Source organism: Mytilus californianus, unplaced genomic scaffold (genome assembly GCF_021869535.1).
Source record: "Mytilus californianus isolate M0D057914Y unplaced genomic scaffold, xbMytCali1.0.p SCAF_4, whole genome shotgun sequence".
NCBI classification, from domain to species: Eukaryota; Metazoa; Mollusca; class Bivalvia; order Mytilida; family Mytilidae; genus Mytilus; species Mytilus californianus.
In genome coordinates, this window is record NW_026262690.1 from 79,587,259 (window position 1) to 79,615,188 (window position 27,930).

The 27,930-nt window shown below is 32.8% G+C and overlaps 1 protein-coding gene across 10 annotated transcripts; it reads right to left on the minus strand.

Moving 5' to 3' along the window:
• Positions 1-464: 464 nt before the first annotated feature.
• On the minus strand, positions 465-27,930 carry LOC127738599 (uncharacterized). 10 transcript variants are annotated; one of them, XM_052249920.1, is made up of 6 exons: positions 27,565-27,930; positions 17,415-17,526; positions 15,633-15,776; positions 14,507-14,616; positions 8,023-8,203; positions 465-2,355 (listed from the first exon to the last, which is right to left on the minus strand). In XM_052249920.1, exons 3-6 carry the CDS (start codon positions 15,751-15,753, stop codon positions 1,322-1,324), a joined length of 1,446 nt encoding a protein of 481 aa, XP_052105880.1. In that variant the 5' UTR covers positions 15,754-15,776; positions 17,415-17,526; positions 27,565-27,930; the 3' UTR covers positions 465-1,321. The 10 variants fall into 10 exon arrangements, with proteins under 10 accessions (XP_052105880.1, XP_052105881.1, XP_052105887.1 ...); XM_052249921.1 differs by lacking the exon at positions 27,565-27,930 and adding an exon at positions 22,361-22,537; XM_052249927.1 differs by lacking the exon at positions 27,565-27,930 and adding an exon at positions 21,352-21,641 and having other exon boundaries at positions 17,476-17,526.

The following is a 27,930-nucleotide window of genomic DNA, read 5'->3' on the forward strand; positions in this document are numbered from 1 at the left end:
TAAAAATTGGCACTTTTTGTTTAGGCAAACATGCATGAGACCAGTTTTAGTGTGAATCCAACATGTTGCTTACATAACAAACAGGTAAGTTCAAGGCCTATCGTTTGCAAAGACAAAAAAATACGTTTTCTTCAAGAACTTGGTAATGCTTTATGATTGTCTGTTTATTGTTTTATTAAAAATTAAAAATTAGTATTAACCTTATGTTGAAAAACGAGGTATTGAACTTCTAGAAGATTTTCAAGTTTCAATTTGCAACGTAGCAGATGTCTTGATACTGTAAATGGTGAACACTTCATATTTATGAAGGGTAGCCAGACACAATCGAGATTAAGAGCAGCAAAAAATGCGTTCTTTCTTGGATCTATTGGTTATTTTCAAGAATTTTATGCAATGTTTTCCTCTCCTGTAAATCCATCTTATATTTAAAAAAAAAATAAACAACAACTATGTAAAACACAGTATGATTTTTACATGCCTATTTACATATTTTATTACAATTTCCTTTTTATATATACACTTTTAGCAACTTTACAAACAATTGTGAAAATTTTGTTTTTCCATGCCTACATTTCAAAGGCAAATTAGTCGTCAAGATTGCAGAAGTATCACAAGGGAAAAATCCTTACACGCATTCCACGTCCATAGTTACTGCAATTGTTTTTAACTTATGGCATATATTAAAATGCGTTGGATTTGTAATATTTTGGTTGATCAAAATCGACCGACTGTGATATTTAAGGTTTAGTTTATAAATTGTATTTGAGCGTGTTTCGAGAAGTAGTAACTCATCGTCGACTGTATGCAATATGCTACATCCTTCTCTCAAATCAAGACTTGAATAACACTTCGATGTAATGTTTTTGTCTATTGAAATGACAAAAATGTCATTGACTTTCTGGTCTGTGTGAAAAAATCTTTTTGAACCATCATAATCAACATCAACAACTGAGTTTGAAAGACTAAATGCTGATAAAATCGCACCATTAAAATCAATAAACATTAACCACAAACCCTTATTAGTCTCTGCAAAAAGCAATACTTTCCCTTTTTTAGACGACACCCATTTTATATGTTCGATATTACCGATACGCTCAGAACTCTGCAGGTAAATCGTCCTGCAATGTCTTTGAAGATTTATGTCAATAACCATGATCCCTGTCTTTTCACTGTTTGACGCCAGTAGGGCAAGCGTTGCGTTATACATGCAATTGGAGCCTATGCGCACGTTGAACTTATCGTATTTTTCTGAAAGAGTAATCTGTTTAGACTGCCTAGTTTGCAAATCAAATATTCGAAGACAGTGGATTGTTTGTTTTAATCAATACCGTTTTTCACGGGGAAAATCTTTTAATTCCTCAACAATGATACGACCGTCTTCAGTGAAACACAACGCTCCAAATGTTGAGTTATCGCCTGCTATGAGGTCCTGATACGGTGGAGGCCTATATAGTTTTTCCATTTGAGGCGGGATCTCTCTTTCGACTTTTATTTGTGATTTTAAGCAATCTGAAGCTAAAATGGCGGTTTGTTTAGGCAAACTAAGGCGTTTTGATTTCCCCATCAATTCTTCGAAAAGTTTATCTATATTTCTCATACTTTCAGAGGGTAAAACATCCAACGGGTACGTTGTCATGTCTTTTTTAATTTCAACGATTTGCTTCTCACTTACTATTTGTATGGCATCAAGGTGTTTTACTGCATGGAATATATTTCTTTCAGAAGAACTACGTTCTAACATACACATCCAGTCTATGTTTTCTTGCAGATTTTGTCTTAAGTATTTTAGCTGTTCACTATTTTCTTCATTTTGTTTAACTATTTTTTCGTAGTTTTTGTTGAGATTATTTTGAATTGTTAATAAGTGATTTTTAAAGCACTGGAATAATTCTTGTATATGGTCGTACGCGCTCTCTTTTTCTTTGCTGACTTTAGATATTGTCTGCTTATTTTCGGTTTGTGTCTTTTCAAGAATACTAGCAAAATTTCTCATTCTTTCTTTTAAGTCAGTAATTGCAGCACTGTTTTTTATGCCGTCAGCAGCCTTTTCTATCTCCAATATCTTATCGCAACTTCTATGACTCTCTGACAAACATTCATGACAAATTAATTTATCATGTCCTACGCAAAACAGAATAATCTTTTTAATCTCATGTTTAGAACAGCTTTTGGGTAAATGTTTTCTACAAGCGGTAGCATCTTTAATCGATATCACATCATGAGCAACTGCGAATCGTCTGTGAGCTTTACCGCAACTTCGACAAACAGCTTCACTACAGTCATTACACCACAGGTCAGCAGCCTCTTCTTCGTCATCCCTAAGACATGATTGGCACAGTTCAACACAAGTAATGACTACAATAAAACAATCGTATTTTCCATTAGAAATGTATTTTAAATTGATAGTTTTATGACGGGTATTTGGTATCACAGTTTATTTGACATTTGAAGAGGTTTCCTTATCATGTTTATTTTTTAGATTTTTGCGAAGGAAAAACCTTTCCCTGGAATCAGTAAGAATTACCTTGCCATTTAATTTTTCATATGTGTAATGTCTCATTGAATAAATACAATGGCTATTGTTCTCTGTAGAGTTCTTTCAATTGGAACTTTAAATTCCGCCTTGAAAAACCAAACACTCATTGATAATTTGGCTGCGCAAAATATAAACTTTTAGTGATATATCATATAAAGGCTGACGTCATAATAATGGTTAAATGTTTGGTTTTGGACATAAAAAATTAAGTTACGATCTATGTTCAGGTAAATTACTGGTAAAATATCTATGCTTTAATTAAAATATTATTAGAGAGGCGACAGATACCAAAGGGATATTAAAATTCATAAGTCAAAAACAAACTGACAACGCCATAACCAAAAAAAAACTTAACACGACAAAAAGACAAAAAACTGTCCACAAAACAAAACATAGAAACTACCAAATGAAATAAAACTATGTGAAAATCTTGGTACTTTTAAAAGAAAATGTGTAGATTTTTTAACTATAAATGATATGTAACAACTCTCTAACTCTAGCATGTCTTTTTAATGTTTGTGTATAATGTATTATTTTGTTTTTCTTGTACTACAGACAATCATCTAGCATGAAAATTTAATTATATGTTCAAAAATTGTAATATCTGTAATATTTGTTCTGTATGTTTTTTGTGAGGGCCTCAAGGTAGATTAGTGAATGCTTATTGAATCACCCTCTTTAAATAAAGTCATTATTATTATTATTATTATTATTATTATTATTATTATTATTATTATTATTATAAGAATACTATAGACTTAGCAACATGAGCTTAACAAAAAAAAAGCAGAGGCCGATCTCATGTGTCCCGGAAGAGTAACTAGATCCTTAATACTTATGTTCTTGTGTTATATACTCCTTTTGTTCACCAGACAGAGACTTCCACCTGCTCACCACGGGAAGATGGAAATTGAATTTTGAGCGAGAGGTTTATAACACTAAATAATGTTTAAATGCTATGTACAACGTGCAGGTAGAACACAACTGTTGGCGAAGTGAAAGAAAAAAATCAATTGATTCGACTAAAAAGATGGTTCTGGTCCTGAATTTAAAGTCTTTAATCTTGTGATAATGCCTGATCTCAACTGAAAAACTTATTTTCATTTCAGTGTTGTTCTTCAATTCTTTTCTATTAAAACTATCATGGTTTAATGACCGGAATTTTAGGTAGGTTGGAGGTTGTTTCTCGATAATGACAGACAGTATTTCTAACTTTTTAAAAACTTTATTTTCAATTGAAATTTTATATATTTTTGATATTCAATATTAGGGATGTAAATTTTTGGTGGAATGAACACTCCAATATTCTGTTCAAATACTCGTATACTATCGGTAATTAAAGTTTAAAGTGTAAACTTTTCTTGTTATTGAGTTGCCACTTTTATTGTCCCTAGATCATTTGATTACTTAACATTGAGTAACACAAATAAGATTTTGAAAAAAGGATTTTCTTACGCCGGAATAGACTACCTTAGCTGTATTTAGCAAAACTTTTCGGAATTTGGTCCTGAATGCTCTTCAACTTCGTACTTGAATTGGCCTTTTAATTTTTTAATTCGAGCGTCACTGATGAGTCTTTTGTAGACGGAACGCGCGTCTGGCGTGCAAAATTTGAAGCCTGGTATCTATGATGAGTTTATTTATTATACTAACAATCAAAGGTATTTACAAAAGTTAATCGTTGTACAAACACCGATCGCACACCAAAAGTATCTAATGATCAGCCGAAAGAGGCAAATTTCTGTGTGCTGGTTCATATTCTGGACGCCTGTCTTTGCTCCTTTCAATTGTAAATACGGATTACAAAATTAAACTCAGAAATGGAAAAATACTAAATACCAAACTCGTTCAAAGGGTATCTACACGTCTCAATCTTCAAAATCGTTTATTAACATACTACAAACGCTAACATTTTTGATAATAAAAATCGTGGTTACCCTTTCTATCGATAAGTGTCATGCCAAAAAATGACTTACATATCCCCGTCTTTCTACCAACAATACGGTAAGGTCCAAGTTTAATGGTCTCACATTTTCCTTAAATTTTGAAACTGATACAAATTGAAAAACTAATAGTATTATCAATTTACTCACATGAAACAAACCGGGATGCGGTATTCAGTACGTAGTTGAAACCGGACGCTATTTATCTAAACGTACGCAAGAACACTCTTATCGTTTTAGAAGACCCCATAGATTTAAAACTATCAGTTATCAACACCTTAAGAAGCACAATCATCCTATTAAATATTTAACAGTTCAACCTTTAGAAGTGGTAAATAAGCAGCCTTGGGAATCTCATTCAAAATTTGTACGATCACGGAAATAATTGAATTAAATTGGATAAAAAAAAACTACAGACAGTCTATCCTCTCGGTCTCAATGATAATATATTGGAAATTATTAATTGGAATGAGTGTTGTAACATCATCCACGACTCACTCCGTTCTTACTGCACGAAATGGATAAGACGAGAAAAAGCTGACAAGAAATCTTCAGATTCTTTTTTTAATTCAGTAATGAACATAGTTGGTATTCGTATTAAACATTTTAAAGAATATGTTACTCCTAACAACAACCTAATAGCCCTATTTCTCGTATCAAAAAGAACCTTAAAGAACTCGCCAAGGAATTTGTTTTTATCCCGGCTGATAAGGCTGCCAATATTATCATTATTGTTCGACGTAAATTTTACATTGAGGTTCTGTAAAAGGAAATCACGAATTCACCAACATTCCAACTGACTCCATTTTCGGAAAATGACATCTGAAACAAACATACACTTTTAGCTACCTCTTTACAAGAAGAACCGAATACAATCAAAGTTTCAACTATGTACTGGCTTCCAAAGCTGCACAAAACACATTACAAATAAAGATTTATTTCGTCTTCCATCCATTGTTTCACTACTAAACTGTCTATTCTACTTACTAGTACATTTGGTACAATCAAAAACCTGGTAGTAAATTGTTCAAATAAGGCATTAAAAATAGTGGAATTAATTATTTTTGGAGTGTCAAAAATTCGTTGGAAGTACTTGATAAATTGCATGCTCATATTGGTGATTTCGAATCTTCAAAGTTTTGATTTTTCTACCTTATATACCACTTTGCCTCATAATCTCGTTTAGAAAAAAAGCACACACCTACTTAAATGGGCATTTAAAAAGTCCGAATGCGAATATATATGTTCAAACTCTTTTAGGCCATTTTTTAGTAACAACAAACAACAGAACTATGTCAATTGGACCTTCTTTGATACGACAACTGCACTTGAATTTTTACTAGATAAAATTTGTGTTCGCTATGAAGATTCCATTCATCGTCAAGTTATCGGAATTCCAATGGGGACTAACTGTGCACCACTTATTGCAGACCTGTTTCTGTATTGTTGCGAGTTACAGTTTATAACTAAAATCATGAAAGACCCATCGAAACAACATCTGATACAAAAATTTAATAACACTTTTAGATATTTTGATGATAATTGGCTCTCATTAATGACGACTTCAGTATGTACAATACAGATATTTATCCTGCTGAACTGACTTAATACTAACAATGAACACTGTCCTTTCCTTTCCTGGATCTTGATAACTATATCTTTAAAGGGAAGCTTAATACCAAAATTTACGATAAAAGAGATGATTTTTCATTTCCTATTTTTAATTATCCATTTTTAGATGGTGACGTTCCCTTGTCACCATCTTATGGTGTTTATATATCTCAACTTGTTCGATTCACTCGTGTATGCAACATCTTTTTGATTTTAACAAAAGAAATGTCTGTTTTACTGAAAAATTATTTCACCAGGGTTTTCGATATCACAAACTTGTCAAAACATTTACTAAATTTTATCATCGGTACAAGGAAATCATTCGTAAATATAAATCAACTTGCAGATATCTTATACGTTAAGGTATCTTTTATGGTAATATTCTATACTAAGTACAAAAATGTCGTCAGTCACCTCAAAAGCTAACCAAACCTTTAAACAGACTTATTCAGAAAGGATATAGTTACGATACTGTTGTCAGGTCATTAAAGATGGCATTTTTTTGGAATTAATATTGATTCACTCATAGGGTCTTTGCATCGGAAACAAATACATTTATTCTAAAACCAGTTGTTGGCATGAAACGGGTTATGTTCTTCTCGTATATTTTATGATGGTATGATACTAAACCCCTAACCGGAGGAATTGTGCTTGATTTTCATCTGATGAAGACATAATCTTTCAATCAGTTTAATTGAGGTCTGGAGCTGGCATGTCAGTAACTGCTAGTAGTCCTTTGTTAATTTATGTATTATTGTCATTTTGATTAGTTTCTTCTGTTACCTATTCTGACATTGGACTCGGACTTCTTTTCAACTGAGTTTTACTGTGCGTATTACTGTGTGTTTGATTATTCTACATTGGCTAGAGGTACCGGTATAGGGGAGGGTTGAGATCTCACAAAACATGTTTAACCCCGCAGCATTTTTGCGCATGTCCCAAGTCAGGAGCCTCTGGCCTTTGTTAGTCTTGTATGGTTTTTTTTAATTTTGGTTCATTTATATGTTACGGAGTTTAGTGTGACGTCCATTTTCGCTGAACTAGTACACATTTTTGTTTAAGGGCGAGCTGAAGCCCGCCTACGGGTGCGGGATTTTCTCGTTGTGTTGAAGACCCATTGGTGGCCATGGGCTGTTTTCTGCTCTTTGGTTGGCTTGTCTCTTTGACACATTCCCCGTTTCCATTCTCAATTTTAATCACAGGAGATTTATTTTTGTTCTTATTCAGGAAGAATATTGAGTCTCCTATTTATATGTTTAACACGTAGATAGGTGATTAGTTTAAACATATTTTATTGTTCAAAATGACAAATGGATCAAACACAAGTTTTACAACTTAGTAACGTCTTCTCCAGTGATTACAAAGAGTCCAACAGATGAGAAAATTATTTCGGGCGGAACGGATGTCAAGGGTACTGCAAACAGAGGCCTTGCAATAAGTGGTAGTCGCGGTGGTTATATGACACCACCACTGACGAAGAATCTTGTCAGAATATGAACTGTCTTAGTCTTGTTCAAATCAAACTCGTCAAGCATTTTTGATTAGTCTGGAGATTCACAAAGGAGGGAGTAATTGAGGCATGTTCACGTTTAACAATTTTCATGAAACCATTAAGAGAAAAATTAGACGATATACATCAGGCGTACATATAGCTGAGTAGAAAGGAAAAACATAATAAATCGAGCATCCGAGTATGAAATGTGCACTAAAGTACTCGATCATCCAAGCGATGGACAAATTTTATCTGTTTTAATTCGATGGCCACTAATGAACCTACGGAATATGAAACGCGCGTCTAGCGTACCAAATTATAAGCCTGATATCGTTTCTACGTGGTTTTTTTTTTTATATCCCCACAATGAATATTTGCTTTATTCTTGATTTTTAAAACTTCATACGGTACTTAAAAAGTAAATTTTGCTAGTCACTTACCATCATCACATAAAGTTTTATCTACTGTTAGCAATTCTGATCCAGACGCCTGTTCTTTAATATTATTAGCCTCTATATTTTCTGTATCTACTTCATTAGGTTTATGTTCTTCAGTTTTCTCTGCAGTTGCACCTTTCTCGGTTTCAGATGTAATGAGTTCTTCTAATAAGCTTTTTTCACTCTGAAAGGAGAAATCCAAATTAGAAGTCATACAAAGTAGATTTTCAAGTTAATGCATTATCACTGTGTATCATCGCCACCGGAAATTGGGTACCAACGAAGCGGAGAAAAGGGAGAAAAAAAAATAAACAAGGTAAGAAATCCTTTAATTCAAACCATTTCTACTATGTTGATGAGGTTCCCGTTTATGAAACGATTTTCTGGTTGATAGTGCTTTATTTTTTTATGCCAACAAGTAGCAAAAAAAGACAAGATTTTATGTTTACTCCAAAACCGTGCACTTGGTGCCAGAAAATTTCGAAGTCAATCGCTCTCTGACGTCCTGCTGGCCAGATATTCAACTGTTTTTCATTCTTTTTCCAGACAAAGTTTTAGATTATGATAGTGTGACATCATATTTACATTTTTTTCTTTCACGATAAGAATTTATCGATTTCAGTATTTTAACCAAACTGTATCGAAGTGCAGATATCCAAATTAACGCCATATCAAATCAATCTTTACTAATTCGTGGATTTAAAAAAAAAAATCACAAGAATACACCATCAGGATCTAAACTGATTTTCACCTGCCATTATCAGATTTTATGTGACTATATTTCTTTAACTTAAAAGACACATTATAACTTCTGTACTCGACTTTCTTTCACGATAAGAATTTATCGATTTTAGTATTTTAACCAAACTGTATCGAAGGGCAGATGTCTAAATTAACGCCATATCAAATCAATCTTTACTAACTCGGGGGTGGGGGGGGTGGGGGGCTCGGTGGCTAAGTGGTCTACTACTGTAATCACTAACCAGTCAACACTGAGGTTGCGAGTTCGAACCCCGCTCGCGCGGGTGCACTCGACTCCAATCTTAATTGACTAGGACTGTCAGTTTTCCTATCGAAGGTCGGTTGTTTTCTCCGGGCACTCCGGCTTCCTTCACCATGAAAAACTGACCGCCACGAAATAGTCCAAAAGTGGCGCTTAAAAGTGGTGTTAAAACAACAACAACAACAACAACACAACAACAACAACAACAACAACAACTAATTCGTGGATTTTTAAAAAAAATTCACAAAAATACACCATCAGGATCTAAACTGATTTTCACCTGCCATTATCAGATTTTATGTGACTATATTTCTTTAACTTAAAAGGTACATTATAACTTCTAGCTCTAGTGTATAAAAGTATGCAATATATTAATCTTAAAATATCATTACTATTGTTCTGTATACAAGATATGCGTATTCAGGTCTTCTGTCTTCTCTATTATAAGGCTTTATATAAATAGTCTATCCCGTAGCCGCGGCCGGCTTTGCATCTCTTGTAAAGCATTCTGTGATATCAATACTTTCTCAAAATGATGTTTTATAGCATGTTATTTTCAAAAATTTCAAACAGTACAAGTTGCGAGTATGTACCTTTTTTCTACTTAAGAAGAATTTTTGTTTTATTAGAAATGTTCTTTAAACTAGCATATATATATACTGGTTGTAGATGCCTTTAAAAATAAGTCAATAATACTTATGAAATAAGAAGATGTGGTATGATTGTCAATGAGACGAATATCCAACAGAGTCCAAATTAAGCGGATTTAAGCAATTATAGCAACAATGAGAAAATCGCATACAGTATAGTCAGCTATAAAAGGCCCCGACTTGACAAACGAAAATAATAATGGTCTAATTTATGACAAAACGATAAACGAAAAACAAATATGACACACAGCAACCTACAACAACTACTAAAGTAAAGGCTCCTGACTAGGGACAGGCATATATAGAATGTGGCGCGATTTAACGTGCTTGTGAGCGCTCAAATCTCCCCTCACATGGGACAGTGAACAGCAAAACATAAAAACAAACTGTTTTTTTTTTTAAGAAAAAGATATTTAATTAGTAATTTATGTAAACTGTGTTATAAATCTAAAACTATATTTAGGGACCTGGTCCTTGTGTTGCAAACTGAATATCTATCTAAAGAGAGCACATGGGGAAGACATTTTCCCCAAGTAAACATTACGATGATACATGGGATAATCAAAGTGTAAGGCGAGTCATTCTTAAGTGTGTATAAAAAGATTTTCTTACAAGGTTAATAGAGTTCAAATAGTCTAGTTTACATAAAATGTATATGTAAAATATCATTTGAATTTGCTTTGCTAATGACAGCTGTGATTTAATCATACGAGTAGTATGTCAATTTTTTAAAGACACAGCAAAAGTGTAAAAGAAAGTCAGAACATGTATCCGCTGTCGTATGTATCGTATTCAAATAGTAAAACGCTTTGTTTATTTAATCTTTTTTTAATATCATAATTTTATGACTGGGAGAAAAGATAAACTGATGTTCAATGTATCAAAATTGACTACATTACATTGCATCTCATATCTGAATGACCGGTGTAAACTCGGATATATAAGAAATATAATGCATCATTAGGCATTTGAACTTATAGCGCTATTTCTTGAAAAGGACGGCATATATATTTTTTTATAACTAGCAAGTTGCCATACAGTTGGAAAACAAGTTGCCGTACTGTAAATCTGTAAACATGAGCAAGTTACCGTATACTAGGCTTGATTGTTTTTTAACAATATTCTTTAGAAAAAAACATCTTTTTGATAGCAAATTTCAGTGAATATGATGTCACACTATCATAATCTAAAAATTTATCTGGAAAAAGAATGAAAAACAGTTGAATATCTGGCCAGCGGGACGTCGGAGGGCGATTACCTCGAAATTTTCTGGTACCAAGTGCACAGTTTTGAAGTAACACAAAATTTTGTCTATGCTTGCTACTTGTTGGCATAAAGAATTAAAGCACCATCTATCAGAAAATCGTTTCATAAGCGGTAACCTCATCAACAAGGTAGAAATGGTTAAAATTAAAGGATTTCTTAGCTTGTTTACTTTTTTCTCCTTTCTCTCCGCTTCGTTAGTACCCAATTCCGGTGGCGATGATACACAGTGATAATACATTCTTAACTAGATAAACTGCAAACATCTCTCCCTTTAATCATCCAGAAATAAAGTTTAACTATTCCTACTGTTAAAAACTCCTGCCTTTATAGCCATATAAACTAATAATTCCCTATGTGACATGCTTTAAAGATCCGTCTTAATTCAATTTAATTGATTAATCTAATAATACCTACCGTTACCTTGATGATAGTTTTGATTTAGATAATCAATAATTCTCTAATAATACCGCGGGAATTTCCCCAAGGCAACTTTCTTTAGATAAATCTTATATTTCAAGCAATAATTATCCTTTCTAGATCTGGACATTTCAGTTTCTCACAGGAAAATCAAAACAAAATATAAAGACAAAAGAGACGAATTTTCGTTCCCTTTTGTTAATTTTCCTTTTTTTTTTTACGATGATGTTTTTTTCACAATTCGTTCGCTTTGCCCGTGTCTGTAGTGACGTTTTAGGTTTCAAAGATCGTAATCTATAAATGACTGGTATATCATTAAGTGAGGAATTTCGTTACCGTAAATTACTAAACATTTTTACTAAATTCTTTCATAGAAACAGAGATTTGGTTTTGAAGGTTGGCTGTACCTAAAGGATTCTAATTAAACGAGATATCACATACTAATTTTTACGTTAATGTTGTTTTAATAAAAGACGTGTCCATTACAAATCCAAGCACAATTTTACAAATATTTCGATAAAGCGTGCCATGTTTTTAATTATATGTCATAGATATTAAATATGATTTTCTCATTTTGCTATAATATTTTGATTGACGATGTGTCAGTTTCTTTCCCAAGTGTTTCGGATCTCAATTTAGGTCAAAATTGTCGACTAAGGCCGTTCATCCTCATCATGTAATTTTGTGTAAGCGAATGTAACTAATTTAGGAGGAGCACTTTAATAAAAGACGATTGACATAAGCACTTAATTGTTGCTTGTTTATGAATCCTTTTATGAATGTCAATATATATTGTAATTGTATAATTCATAATAAAATATTGTTTACACTAATAAAAGACGTGTCCATTACCAATCCAAGCAAAATTTTACAATTATTTCGATAAAGCGTGCCATGTTTTTAATTATATGGCATAGATATTAAATATTTTTTTCTATTTTGCCATAATATTTTGATTGACTATGTGTCAGTTTCTTTCCAATCAAGTGTTTCGGATCTCAATTTAGGTCAAAATTGTCGACCAAGGTCGTTCATCCTCATCAGGTGCTGTAGCAGTCTAATCAACCTTGTAATTTTGTGTAAGCGAATGTAACTAATTAAGGAGGATCACTGAAAAATTACGTAAAGTTAATTCCGATCCATGTAAACTTATTGATCATTTGAAGAAAACTTGTTCTTACAGGATACAATTTCAACACCGTAGTAAGATCTTTGAATATTGTGTATATCGGTACTAACATTGATTTTATTTTTGATAAATTAAAACATAAACGATTTTTTTTTTTGCTATACATTTATTAACACTAATGCTTCTACATCTTGTCGTATTATTTACTTATATTTTTCCATTACACAAGGTCATTCTTTTCTCAGACTGATTATCACGTTTTAAAACTAAATTCGTTGGATCTGTACCGATTGATTCTCAAGTCTGGGAGAAAACGATTTAATAATAAGTTGTTATTGGTTTCAAAATAGTTTTCAGTGGCTACGAGTACTCTTAGATTGATACTTTGTGTCTTTTACCTTTATGTTTTTTGTTTTTGTTTTTGTTTTTGTGTTTCGCGCCGATCTGATGAATCAAGCGATTTTCAACTGATTTTAACAGTTTTTTCTTATATTGTGCTGTTACACTTCAGTACTGTTCAAGGTTAAGAGAGAGTTGAGCGTTCATAAACATGTTAAACCTCGACACATAATACATGTGCCTTTCCCGATTCAGAAGCCTGTAATTCAGTGGTTTTCGATGGTTGCGGTCTGTTATATCTGTTTTCGTTAATTGTTTTCTATATATTAGGCCGTTTGAAATATTTAGAACGTGTTATGTCTGGGCCTTTAAAGCTGACTATACGATACGGGTTTTGCTCATTGTTGAAGCTCATAAGGTGACCTATAGTTCTTTTAATCTACGTCATTTGATCTCTGTTGTCTCTTTGTCTCATTGGCAATCAAACCATATCTCCTTATTTTATATTACGAAATTATATAATCAGGTAGAAATGCATTCACTGTTTTGAAAATTACTAAGAATATGTATTCTAGCTGAATGAAAATTTTAACTGTAAGCTTTATTGTTAGTAACACTACAGGCTTTTAAAAGAAATTATATAAAAATTGCAATTGAAAGGAAAATAAATATTATAGATATCGTTAAACGGTCAAACGGTTTGACTTTACAATCGGCAAACTACCTTATTGCATTGAATCATATGCACACCCTACAAGAGTTCTAACAAGGTAGATTTAGGATTTGTCACTAAGTCTAATGGAATCATGTCAATTTAATTATTTCACCAATTGTTTATGGTATGCCATGCCTGTCATAGGATTACAGAGTGTAGTATTGCTCTTACTCTAATTCAAAAAGTTAATAAAATTTTCATTTTCGCCAAACATAAATTATTCATTTCCGCCATTCTAAATTGATCAGTAAGGATCACAAGCCATTTAGAAAATTAACCGATACATGGTTAATCCATAGGTCGTGTTTATTAAGTGAATACTAGTTATCACGCTGTATGTACATGTATTGCCATACTGGTCTATTACCGGTTGAGCTCGTTGATTTAAAATTTTTGATGACAGGCTTCGGACGGATCCTTTGGAATATTTGTTGGTTAATAAAAAAAACAATGAATATTGTTGTTAAAAACAGTTAGACATTCGTTAAGTGCCATAAAGTTGCACATGTTTCGCGAAAGCGGGGCTTGAAAATACTTTAAATATGTAAAAGTACATATGGCTTCACATGCAGATATATGTCAGACAGAAAGGGTGTTGAAGATATACACGTTCAATCAAATATGTATAAAGCATATGTTTTGCATGTGCTTTCCTGTAAAATGGGCAAATAAAATGCTTATTGACATTCTTTTTAAATGACAAATGATGACATGCGAATACAACAAAACAGCATGACAGTTTACTTATCTACTGGCATCAAACATATTTAGAAAATCATAGATCCTCGTATTATGTCTTTTTAATACAAATAGTTTTAACATCTAATCAGCTTTATTAAATTTCTGTTTCGTCTATATTTAGTTTGACTTTTCACATGTTTGTCCTTTTAATAAAAAAAGACTTTATGAATGTATGGACGACAAAGAGAACATATTTATCTTAAATGCACACAATGAGATGATCATACCTTTCCTTCTGCGAATTCACCTGTTGGTACTTCTGTATTATTTTCAGCAGAGGGTTGGTGGCTTATATCTTGTTCTTGTGAAAATACATTTAATAATGAATCATTACAAACTGAAAATGAAGTAATACAGAAGTAAAAAAATTGTGAAGACGGCAATCTAATTATTCGAAAAGAAAGACTTTTTCTAATCCTGTAGACATGTAAAAAATTTAAAGAAGCATACATTAGCAAATGCACCTGTACATTTTGGTTTCAGCTAGTGCAATGTTCTGCAATGCTGTGCTAGATCTGGCTAATGTCATCTATGCTCGGGGGTAGAGGGGAAAACCTTACTGTTTAAATTGTTTTCAAGGAGCTGATAAAGAAAAACATTTGTATAATATTTCACTTATTCTAATATGATAAAAAGTTTGTTTGACATCAGATCAAACAAATAAATTAACGGATGCTTTTGAAAAATATTTTTTATCGTGTCACTTTGATCACATAATTTCCACCATTTGGTTTTCATTAAGTTATCAGCCCTCTTTTGAATCCCAATTACTTGTTTTAGATGTTGTCTTAATCACCGAGATTCAAAAATTATCAATACATTTTGAATATACATAACCAAGAGATAAAACTGCGGGAAAAACATGAACTCCGAAGAAATAACGTCGGTAGTATGGACAAGGTAATCGTCTCGTGCTATGCAAGTATCACATGTCATGCAAATCCACACCATGTAATTTAACGTCGCGATACGGAAAAGGACAGAATAAATTAACTAAATGTCAGATGACAATTCTTGTGTCTTTAGACCTATAATCATGTCTTTCGTAAGTTGATACAAAACACTTCGTATCGGTTATTCATTCTCTGAAGGTGAAGTGCTGATTTCAGTCGTTCTTCCTCAGTTCTGAAGTAGTTTGTTGCCTTAGGTAACCCTTAAAATTGAGTTTATCTAAAGATAACATTAACAAACTGCTACAAGTGATATTAAATGAATGTTTGAAACTTTGACACAATTCTTCATTTAAGGGATAATCACTCATATTTTAACTTTTTCTCATTTTGGTCGTCCTACCGAGCATTTATCTGCATATCAACTTTTACCTTATCAACATGATTTTGAAAATTTTAGTACCTGATTCACCTTGCTCAGCAAGAACACCTCGTTTCTCTGTTTCTTTTGTGTTAAGTCCTCTCGAATTCATTTCACCTAGCTTCTGTGCATCTTTTATCTTGTTTGGATCAATTCCACTCATGTTTTCGGAATTATTTTATGATCCTTAAATAAATGCAAATTGTTTAGAACATACAATTACGATGCTAAGCATAAAAATATGCTTATCTACACATTGTGACTTGGATGGATAGTTGTCTCATTGGCACTCATACCAAATCTTCTTATTTAAATATAGTGTTTATTATAAAGCATCTGGACTTCGCCATGAGAAATTATAAATGAAAGCAAACGGATGCGCATTTACGTGGCAATTTTGTAATTCAGTTTAAAACGCTATTTCGACCCAAACTCTAACATACTCAAATATTTATTCGAAAAAAAAACTATATAGAAACAAATCTTCAACATAACATTCGTGTCTGTAACAGGGGTTCTATATATAACAATAAGTGATTTAGTATATTCTATATATGAAATGCACATTGTGTAATTGTCTTTCGTTTTTTATAACTGCTTATATTTAGTGTTGTTCATTGGCCTTCAAGTAAACATAAGTATTTTAGGAGGGAGGAGTGTAATAACACCATCAATCATGATGGCCTTAAGGTATTTTCATGAGCAGATTGGTAGATGTCTCATATTAAACCTTAAGACATCAACAAGTTTCAACTATTGGTGCAGGTATTTATTCAGACTCTTATACGCGACTGAATATGAAATTTTATAAACAAAACGCAAATATTTTAAAAGGTAAACGGATAGTAAGACACGATTTTGTAACGCAATACCTAATTATTCATGGTGAAAACTGGACTTACACAAAACATACCAACCAGGCCTATAATTCTGTAAAATTTTGTAAAATGCCTTAAAATTTTTGGCAAGATTCAGGCATTTTACATAATGACTATTTTTTCTAGGCATTTTACAAAATGCCTAGAAAAATTGAAAGGCATTTTAAAAAATGCCTGAAATTATCTTATAGAATGAAATGTTAAAAAACAATTGAAAGCTTTGAACAACAGAGCTGTTTTATTTATGATAATTACTGAAAGTTAAAGCTTGCAATTTAAGAGTTTTAATAATCAAAAATACGTTTTATTGAATTATTCCAAATTGACACAAACACAGAACTCGACAATTATTTTGTATTTCTTAAAATGTTTGGTTGACAGAACTGTTGCACAATATTTGTCCTGATTTTTTGCAAATACATTGTTAACACTCCGATCACATTTCGAGAAACCTGGATCATGACACATTTAGCTCTTTCATTACCTTTTCTAATAAAACATTTAACGTTCGACAATATTGGGTTTCGCAATAAGCACAAACATGAATATCTTCTTTTTAAATTTTCCCTAAAGATTCAAAGTATCTTTTGGCTTATAGCTTTTAACGGACTGAAGCAGGTCTGCCCATGACGGGTGATGCATCTATAACAGGAGACGCTTATCCTGTCAATGCACCAGTATTTGTCTTTTCTTGGACGATTTTCGAGATTATAACCACAGTTAGCTACTGTCTCATTAATTCATCAGATTACAAAGACCCAGGAATTTCCTTGAGGCAGTGAAGATGAAGATACTCATATCTTTGCATCACAACCAAACACGGCCTTGTATGGCGAAACCCATGCTATAGTGGGGAATTTGTTTGGATGTGGGTGTATAAATTTTCATTCTTTCTGAATGGGGACATTAAATATATTGCCGCATGTAAGTAAAGTGCAACACTTACTGCACGTTAAGAACTCTTTGACCGTTTTGCAGGTAGAATTTTCTGTCCCTATCCAAAATACCTTCATTTCAAGTGGCAGTCGGAATTCCAGTCCTTCATCCAGATTAATCCACTGCAGAAATAACCCATATGAATTATTACCAAATTGTTCTCGTCTTAAAAATGCATGAAATATTTTCTACTGAAAGCAAACAAACAGCAATCAGTCAATTAAAAACAAACTTCTTTTCTCTGCTTCATGTTTCACTTCACTGTTTTTGAAAGAACAATTTGTCAATCTGCCATTTTAACAAAATAATCATAAATTTACTATCTGAAATACAGACGGAGTATATACTTAACGTTGTTTCACTAAAAAGAACATATCATATGACATATGCAAACTTTCCCAGGTGGTTTTTGAAGAATAAACTAATTCTACCGAATCATTAGTTATTTTCTTTGCAAGATGTTGTGTTTTTGTCCACTTTTTGTCATATGCATCTCAATGATATACTTTTTCTACTAATTACCTGAAACTGAACAGGCAATTTGTTGAATTTTGTTTCAAAATTTCAGTCATTTTACAAAATGACTAGGTAATTTTAGTCATTTTATATAATGCCTGTCAAGGTTAGGCATTTTATAAATTGCCTGAAAATTCAGTCATTTTACAAAATGTCTAAATTTAGAAAATGCCCGTAACATATACACTGGGTACGTATGTCAGTCTTAAATTTGTATGTAAGTTTTTAAAATCAAGCATTATGTAATGGGTTAACTTGGTTTTCTTAGCTGTCCGATATCACGTACGCTGATGATGAAGGATTAATAATCAAACCAAAGTACTGTAAACATAACAGTCATAACATGTTTTATTAATGTAACAAAAGAAATAAACCTGCCATTTTTACCTTTCTCCCATTGAACTTTGGTAAATATTTTAGAAATGAAATTTCCACTGTTTTATTTTATTGTCAACTGATATCACACCACTTTAAGTGTATGGTTGAATCCCAGCTTATGAAATTTTAAACTGCTTCGCTGAACGCAGCTGGATACGCCCGCAGAGATCCAACCCTGAACAGTTGGGGCAAAAATGGACACAATATTCAAGCTTGATACAGGTCTGAATTTGGATTGTAATTAAATATTTGACATATTATAGGTTTCTGAATAAATGTAGTCAAAGAACTTGAAATTGGTTATATGAACTGAATTTATATTCAATTAAAGATTTCTTGCTGTTGTGCAATACACTGTGCTGTTGTGCAGCTATACTTAGTAGATCTGTTGTCAGACTATAAACAAATAAAGTTCAATTTCTTCTCAATGTCATATTTGAAATTTATGAAAATCAATAGGGAGATTACATCAATAGCTATAAATAATTCACCAAAGTTTCATGCGAACTGCTTAAAGCATTTTTGAGTTATTGTCCAAAAACTGGAAAATCCCCCTTTTTTTAATGAATAAAACCCCATAACTCAGAAATGTAAATTCTAAAATTTATAAAATTCCAAAGGGAGCTTACATCAACAGATATAAACATTTCACCAAAGTTTCATGAGAACTGCTGAAAGCATTTTTTAGTTATTGTCCGAAAACTGGAAAATCCCCCTATTTTATGAATAAAACCCTGTAACTCATAAACGTAAAATCTAAAATTTATAAAAATCGAAAGGGAGCTCATGTCAAAAGATATAAACAATTCACCAAATTTCTTGCAAGTTGGTGAAAGCATTCTTGAGTTATTGTCGGAAAACTGGAAAATCCCCCCTTTTTTAATGAATAAAACCCCAAAACTCAGAAACGGTAAATCTGAAATTTATAAAAAACGAAAGGGAGCTCACGTCAATAGATATAAACAATTCATCAAAGTTTCATGCATATTATTTAAAGCGTTTTTGAGATTATGTCCGACATGTTGACGACGGACGGACAGATGGACAGACGGACGGACGGACGGACAACGGTAATCCATAATACGTCCCGTAAACGGGCGTATAAAAACAAACCCTGCACATTTTAACAGTAAATAGAATTTCTCATGTAAAAAGTCTGTCTCACTCCTACATGCTGTACTAATGCGTGACCATATATACCAAAATATTTTCTGGAAATGCTTCTCAAGTAATACAGGTATAACGCATACTGTGTTATTAGAAGCCAGCACTTTTTGACTATCATTGGTATGTTCATTTTCTGTAAAATGACTATTTATAAAATGTTAAATTATAATTATTCGAAACATCAAAGATTTACTACCTCAAGGCATTGATTCATTAGCCGCATTTGACACAACTTTTCAGAATGTTCGGTTTTTTATAATGCTCTTAAATTTCGTATTTGATTTGTCCTTTCTGCTGCTTTGAATCGAGCGCCACAGATGAGTCTTTAGTAGACGAAACGCGCGTCTGACGTACCAAATTAAAAACCTGCTGTCTTAAGTGAGTTTCTTTTTTTTATACTGGAAAGGGTAACACAGCTCTAATGACGAAAATACTTAATCATAACTTTCCATTATAAACTTATAAAAATTTGGTTAATAGCTACTTACTATCCAAAGTCAAGTATCACATGTATATCCTAGACTAATTTGTCAATTTGTATACCCTTCCTGAGTATACACGAAACACCTTTGAATACCATTTATGTTTACGCACAAATACTATTGATTTATAGCTTTGTAGATAACTTTTCATCTCAAATTTCTGTTGGACGATGAATAAATTATCAAAAATCAATGAATTTACCATTTAAAAGTATCTTTTAAAATGTTATTTGTTAATCTTATCAATTATAATCATGAACTAAATTTGATTCGCTTAAGAAACTGAGATGAACTTTATTTCTACATGAAAAAAGGAAAAGACACAAAAACAAAAGCAGACATATCGTTATTATTATTATTATATATGTTCTAGGAATTAAATAAGCAGAAACGTTTCACAAAAGTGTGCCGCTCATAATCATGGGAATGTAAGGAATTTCTGTGATGTTTTTCTTCATTATTCTTTGCCTTTATAATAAAATTCCCTCAACCTTTCTGGGTGACGTTCTTAGGCATATATATTATAAAAACTTCTGAAACGAGATTTTCGTCAGTAATGAAGTCAATATCGTTATTTCGACATAAAACCTGAACCATGAGTTCCAAAATAAAATGTTCCTCAATTCCAAGACGTCCAAAAGATTTTTACTATTCATTTCCACGACAAGTTATAATATATTCCCGCATCTCCTTTTGTATTAAAAAAACATTCGGCATCATCTGTTTTTTTTTTTTTTTTTCATTTTTATTGGACCAAAGTTGCTTAAATTATTCCCCACTCTTAAAGTAGGATTTTATTGCAATCATCTTGTCCGTCCGTACGTTTGTCCAGCTAATATATTTGCGACAGTTTTCTCAGAAACTACCGACATCCGATTTGGTCAGGAGCATACTATTGATAAAGTGCACACACGCTAGAACGCGTGAGATTCTGTGAAATACCTACTTCTTCCGTCACACTTTCACCAGTAAGGAATCAAAAAATTTTTTATTTGTGGCCATCGGCACAATAGTGCTGAGGTGTAACATAAAAAGGTATTTACAATACTATATACAAAGCCTATCAAAAAAGGCTAGGATGAAATTTTTAAAAAATAGGCAGGACAGCAGTTCTGAGTAAAAAAAGGCAGGATGAGCAACTTGGCAAAAAAAAGACAGGATGACAATTTACGTAAAGAAAGTCAGGATAAACTAGTAAAAAAAAGGCAGGACCGAATAGAGTGAAAAATAAAAAGGCAGGACAGAGATTACGACTAAAAAAAAAACAGGACAAAATTTTTCATCCTAGCCCCCCCCCCCCCCCCCCCCCCCCTTCTCTAAAAATCAAATGGTAGCTCCCTTATTTTCACGTTTGAACACTTGCTTGTTATGCAGAATGATCTTTCATAGTTACAATATAATTACCCTATTCAGATGTTATAAATGCATCCTATTTACTAGTAATCCATATATTTATCCTTTTATAAGGTTAGAATTATCCAAAATCATACTCATCAACTAGAAGGCCATATTGGTTTACTTTCACATTTGTGTACACACGTACGTTTTCAGAAAATATAGTCAATTTCAAAGTAGAGCCTGGAGTAAACAGCTGATTTTGACAGTTTAGCAGTATTTGCTTTTGAGGTATTTTGCACACACTTCAAGTTTTTTAACATACATAGCAACTTATTTCTATAAATAAATAGCTGTAATTAATGATATTAGATTTTAATAAAGCTGCTTTTATTCATCTAAACAAATCTTGTTTTTAATTTTACAAAGTTGGACTTTCAAAACAGTTTAACACTGTGACTCGTAGAAAAAAGAACATCACTTAAAACTGAAACAAGAGCGACACCCTTTAAAACACAACTTGGTCCGGAAAGGTAAGCAAATGTTGGCTCTACCTGTGGCATCCTATGTGTTGCTTAATTAAGTAATATCCGGCTAAAATTAGCTTTCACATATATAGATGAATCGATGTTTAAAAGTTCTAGAGATGCAACATAACTCCAACTGGATTTCTTGATATTTTTAATGTAAGTCTCAGATATGACTATTCGTTTTTTTTTTTTTATGAACGAAGACCTTTTTTAATGAATGCACCTATTTTTTTGTTTGAAGGCGCTTCATTGACTAAGTATACCGAGGGTGTCATCAGCTCAGTTATCAATAATTAAGTATTGCCATGTTTTATAACATGTATTTCTTAGATTTTAAAGGTGACACTCTATGTTTTTCTATGCGCGAAGTAAATAAACTACTTTTGTGCCACGATTTTTTACAGTATACTTTTAGTAACAGCCTTCAGTCATTCATTTCATTCGTATTTCCTGGCGTATATTTTCCACGAAACTAGGTCATACTTATTTTCACTTTTGAACACTTGCTTGTTATGCGGAATGATCTTTCATAGTTACAATGTAATTACCTTATTCAGATGTTATCAATGCATTCTATTTAATCCATATTTATCCTTTTATAAGGTTAGAATTACCCAAAATCCTATTCGTCAACTAGAAGGCCATTTTGGTTTCTTTCACATTTGTGTACACACGTACTTTTTTTTAGCGTGTATTGATTGACGTGGTCTTACAAATTAACGTAGAGGCTGGGACTGTCGGCCAAGTGTCAGCCTTAGAGATGAGTAATGTAAATGCTGAGTCGGCAGATTTTCATTTGTCAGTTTTAGACATAAGAAGTGAAGATGATGAAGCTGAGTCAGCAGATTTTAATTTTCATCTACATTTTGATGAATCAGAGATACAGAGGGGAAACAAAGAGCCTCTTCAAAAGGATTTAAGTCCTTTGACTCCTGTGAGAGAAACAGAGAGTGTTGAGGTAATGTCTGAGTTGACGTCAGGACCTCAACTGCTGGGGCGTGTTTTATTGGTCTCTTCTGTACATCTCCAGAATGTCTTCTGGTTAAGAGTACAAAAAAAAAAACGAATCTGGACCTCTTCTGTAGAAGAAGCAATTAAAACAAAAATTCAATTTGCTGTCGAATACAGCAGAATTTTTATGTTGGATGACATAAATGAAGTTTACACGATAATTTATTAGAAAATTAAGATACGTCAGTTCCGATTCGGTAGACATGACTGTAATAGTGTGGTCTGTTTTGGCATTAATGTAATCATATACAATAAGTGTAAAAACACAGAAAATGGGTTGGAAGAAATCGCTGTGTTCGTGACATTTTTTCTTTATGCTTTCATTACTCCATTTTGCTAAACAAATCCGGCTTAAAGCCCGACCATTTGCTTCTCAGGAATTATCTTAAAATGTACAAGAATTTGTCAATGTTTGCATGTCTGGTATATGATCGAAAAGGACATCTTGTCTATCATTTTTTTTAAAGTAACCAAACAGGATTACTTTTGTATAAAGCAAAGATATCGCAGAGTTCTCAAAATCTTTTTTCTCTGGAGATCCTTGACGAAAATCTACTGTTCCAAACTATTATTTCCATATTTGCATATGCATGTATACAAGGTATACGAGGTCATGGCGTTTCTCAAGACTGTTTATGACTGAATCCGTTGGTTGTGTAGATTGATACTATTGTCTGGGAGAACAAGATTTATTTCAGTGATAGTTGTAATAAGCTTTGAACAAACTTTCAGTAACTGTAAATACTCTTATTTCGGTACTTTGTGTCTAATGACATAATGTTAGTTTTTTTTTTAAGTGTCTCGTACCGATCTTTTGAGTTAATCTAATTGCAACTGATTTTTACAGTTTATTCTTATGTTGTACTGTTACACCACTGTCCCAGTTAAGGGGATGGTTGAGAACTCACAAACATGTTTTACTCTGCCATATTCTTTATGTGTCTGTCACAAGTCAGGAGCCTGTAGTTCAGAGGTCGACTTATATTTGATATTTTGTAAATTGTTTTGTGTATTTATAATTAGGCAGTTATTTTTTTTCGTTTCAATTGTTTCTCAATTTTCATGTCGGGGTCTTTTATAGACGACTATACGGTACGGGTTTTTGTCATTGTTGAAGGACGTACGCTTGCCTATAATTGCTTACATCCACTTCATTTAAACCCCGGTGGATAGCTGCCTCATTGGCAATCATACCACATCTCCTTATTTTTATATTATATCCGACTTTTAAGGAGGATTTTAAATATGAATATTGAGGCCTGGTAAGAGCTGAACAAATAGGCATGATTAGCGGCAGATTAAAATGAATAATAAATCCGCAAAAAATTCTCCTGCCCCCTCCCCCTCCCCAGGCCAGAATATCAAATAGTCGTCCCCTTACTGTTATTTTCCGTATAGTTCTTATATTTATCCAGCTTATTGTCCCTACAGGGCTGTCCTACTAAGGCTGCCATACCATAAAAACATTTATCACACAGTTCACATTTTATTATATCTGCATTCATAGATTTATTAATGTCATTTAGACTAAGCGACGCCATGTTTGTTATGTGTCCTGCCGTCTAAACTACCTATTTAAAAGGAAGAGGTAGAAGAAAGCCAGGATATCTTCCCAATGCAAGAACAGAAATGGACCTCTTTTGGCTCACTACCGAAGAACAAAAAAACACGCCTCCGTACTGAATCCTATGGTGAAAAAGGAAAATGTTGACAGCAGAGAGCAATCGAGTTGTGATATCCAAAAAGACAGAGTAAGGCCAGCAACTATAAAAGTGCCCATAAGTGTTAATGGGCAGGTGACCGAAGCTGTTTTGGATACAGGAGCTGAAGTGACGGTTCTTAATAGCAGTCTGTATTTTGGGATTCCCGAGGAAAAGAGACCTGTTATCTGCTCTTTGGTAGGGTTGTTGTCTGTTTGACATATTCCCCATTTCCATTCTCAATTTTATCAATATCAAAGAAAGCGACCAGAAATTTAGTAGTAGCTAAAGCAGGGAAAACATTGAGACCCATGGAATAAGTACCATGAATGTTAAGCTTGGGAACCATGAATTTTCTTGGGAAATGTATGTTGCCCCTATAAGTGATAGTATTCTTCTTGGGTGTGAAATTGTAGATGAACTAGACATTAAAATAAACTCTAAGAAGAGAATACAGGTAGACGGCAAGCGGGTAGAATGTTTCACCAAGAGAAAGGTGGATGACCAGATAGCAAGAGTATTAACTGAAAATGTAACCGTTCCAGACAATTCAGGAATCTGATGTTCAGTAGCTGTCGTTTGTTGATGTGGTTCATAAGTGTTTCTCGTTTCTCATATAGATTAGACCGTTGGTTTTCCCGTTTGAATGGTTTTACACTAGTAATGTTTTGGGGCCCTTTATAGCTTGCTGTTCGATGTGAGCCAAGGCTCCGTGTTGAAGGCCGTACTTTGATCTATAATGGTTTAATTCTATAAATTGTGACTTGGATGGAGAGTTGTCTCATTGGCACTCATACTTCATCTTCTTAGATCTATTATTTTGTCTGGTGGGAGTGGTAATATTGATTTCATAGAAACCAGACATTCCATGCAACAAGTGGTTGGGGATAATCGAAAAATTATGATTGCACATTTGAATACAAGAAATAGGAAGACTAAATCAGAAAACTCCTTAGAGGTGAAATTTGATAGGTGCAGAAATATGGCCGATATTTCTGCCATACCAGATCATTTCAAGGAACCCCTGACAGACACAGTAAAGAATTGTATACTTGATTTACATGTAGGAAACAGAAAGAAAAAAAATTGTGAAGAACCATCCCAAGGCTAATGCTGAAGGACTTCAGAAGACCATGACATTAGATTGAACAATTATCTATGTAAAAAAGAGGGGATCTTGTATACAAATTTGACAAAACTATAAAACAAAAATTTAAATCCTTTTGGCTTGGTCCCTATTTTATTTCAAAGGTTTTGAGCACAGTGGTTTATGAAATCTGTTTCAGATCTAGAATTGAAGTTGTGCATATAGATAAATTAAAGCTGTATACAGGTGAAATACTAGACTGGGGTAAAAAAAAACTCAATCAATTAGAATAAATTTTATGTTAAGTGTAAACATAAATATTCTATACATGTACTTGTTTATTCCCGTTTAAAAATAATATTTTATACTTGTTAATTTTTCAAAAGTATTAAGTATTGATTAATTTTACTCTTCTCTAACACAGATACTTGTCTCTGAAAAAAAAAAATCCTATATACCTTAATATAACACATGCAATTTTAAAACTATTTCACATGGTAAATGGCAAAGACATTTAAAAGATATTAAAAAAACACATGTTAATAAAGAACATGTTTGCATCAAAAGTTTAAATCCTGATGTGGTGATTGTTGGCGAGGACATTTCAGAAATTGAACCAATAAATGAACAAATAATTATACAAAAAGAGCATATTGAAATTGTACATGTAGATATAAATGTTGACCCAAATTTTGGAATTTGAAAATGAATTGGCAGAAATGAAATCAACACATGAAAAAAAACTAAGAGAATTAGAAGATAAACATACATTTGAGTGCCTTCGTATTTGGTAATTTCATTGAAAGATTGGAAAAAATGAAATCTGAACTTAAAGATCAAGTAAGAAGACTCCAAAATAGAGTAACCACATGTGAAAGAGAGACTCTGCCCAAATCCGCGAAGAAGATTAGAAGTTCCGTGTGTGTTGTCGACTCAAAGAAGTAGAAAGAATTTATAATTCATATTGAACTTTTTAATGAATGAGACTTAATTTTTGTGATAATTAATGTTTTGCTGTTAAATAGATATAAGAAGATGTGGTATGAGTACCAATGAGACAACTCTCCATCCAAGTCACAATTTATAAAAGTAAACCATTATAGGTCACAGTACGGTCTTCAACACGGAGCCTTGGCTCACACCGAACAGTAAGCTATAAAGGGCCCCAAAAAATTACTAGTGTAAAACCATTCAAACGGGAAAACCAACGGTCTAATCTATATAAAAAACGAGAAACGAGAAACACTTATGAACCACATCAACAAACGACAACTACTGAACATCAGATTCCTGACTTAAGACAGGTGCAAACAAATGCAGCGGGTTTAAACGTTTTAATGGTACCAAACCTTCACCCTTTTTCTGAAACAATAGTGTAACATCACAACATAGAAAGACACACTATAAAATATCAACTGAAATAGCTTAACTCAATCAAAGGACATACTAACACCATTGAACATACACTGAACAAATAAATTTGACCTATGACACAATGTAAATACAAAATAAATAAACTAAGGGAAGAATAATAAAAGTAACATGTTATATCGGTAAGAAATGTTAAACAATTAAAGAAAAACAATATGCTCGAACAAAAATATCAGCCATTTGCAATAACTTTAAACACAGGTAAATGAAAATAATTTTGTTGTTAGGTATACGTGAACAGTACCAATAGAGAAAGGAAATATACATGTATGCTTCTATATGTTGAAATTTTGAGAATTCATTTTAATTTATGGCAATTCTGGGGACAGAAATCTTTTTTCATTACGAGGAGCAGTGTTGTGTCCACGATTATTGAAAGCATTCTTTTAGTAATAGCCTTCAGTCATTCATTTCATTCGTATTTCCTGGCGTATATTTTCCGCGAAACTAGGTCATACTTATTTTCACTTTTGAACACTTGCTTGTTATGCGGAATGATCTTTCATAGTTACTATATAATTACCTTATTCAGATGTTATTTATGCAACCTATTTACTCCATATTTATCCTTTTATAAGGTTAGAATTATCCAAAATCCTACTCATTTTGGTTTACCTTCACATTTTTGTACACACATACTATTTTTAGCGTGTATTGATTGACGTGGTCTTACAAACGTTTTCAGCAATCATAGCAATATAACAGGTAGAGGCTGGGACTGTCGGCCGAGATGAGTAATGTAAAGGCTGAAAATATAGTCAGTTTCAAATTAGAGCCTGGAGTAAACAGCTGATTTTGACAGTTTAGCAGTATTTGCTTTTGAGGTATTTTGTACACTCTGCAAGTTATTTAACATACATAGCAACTTATTTATATTGATCAATAACTG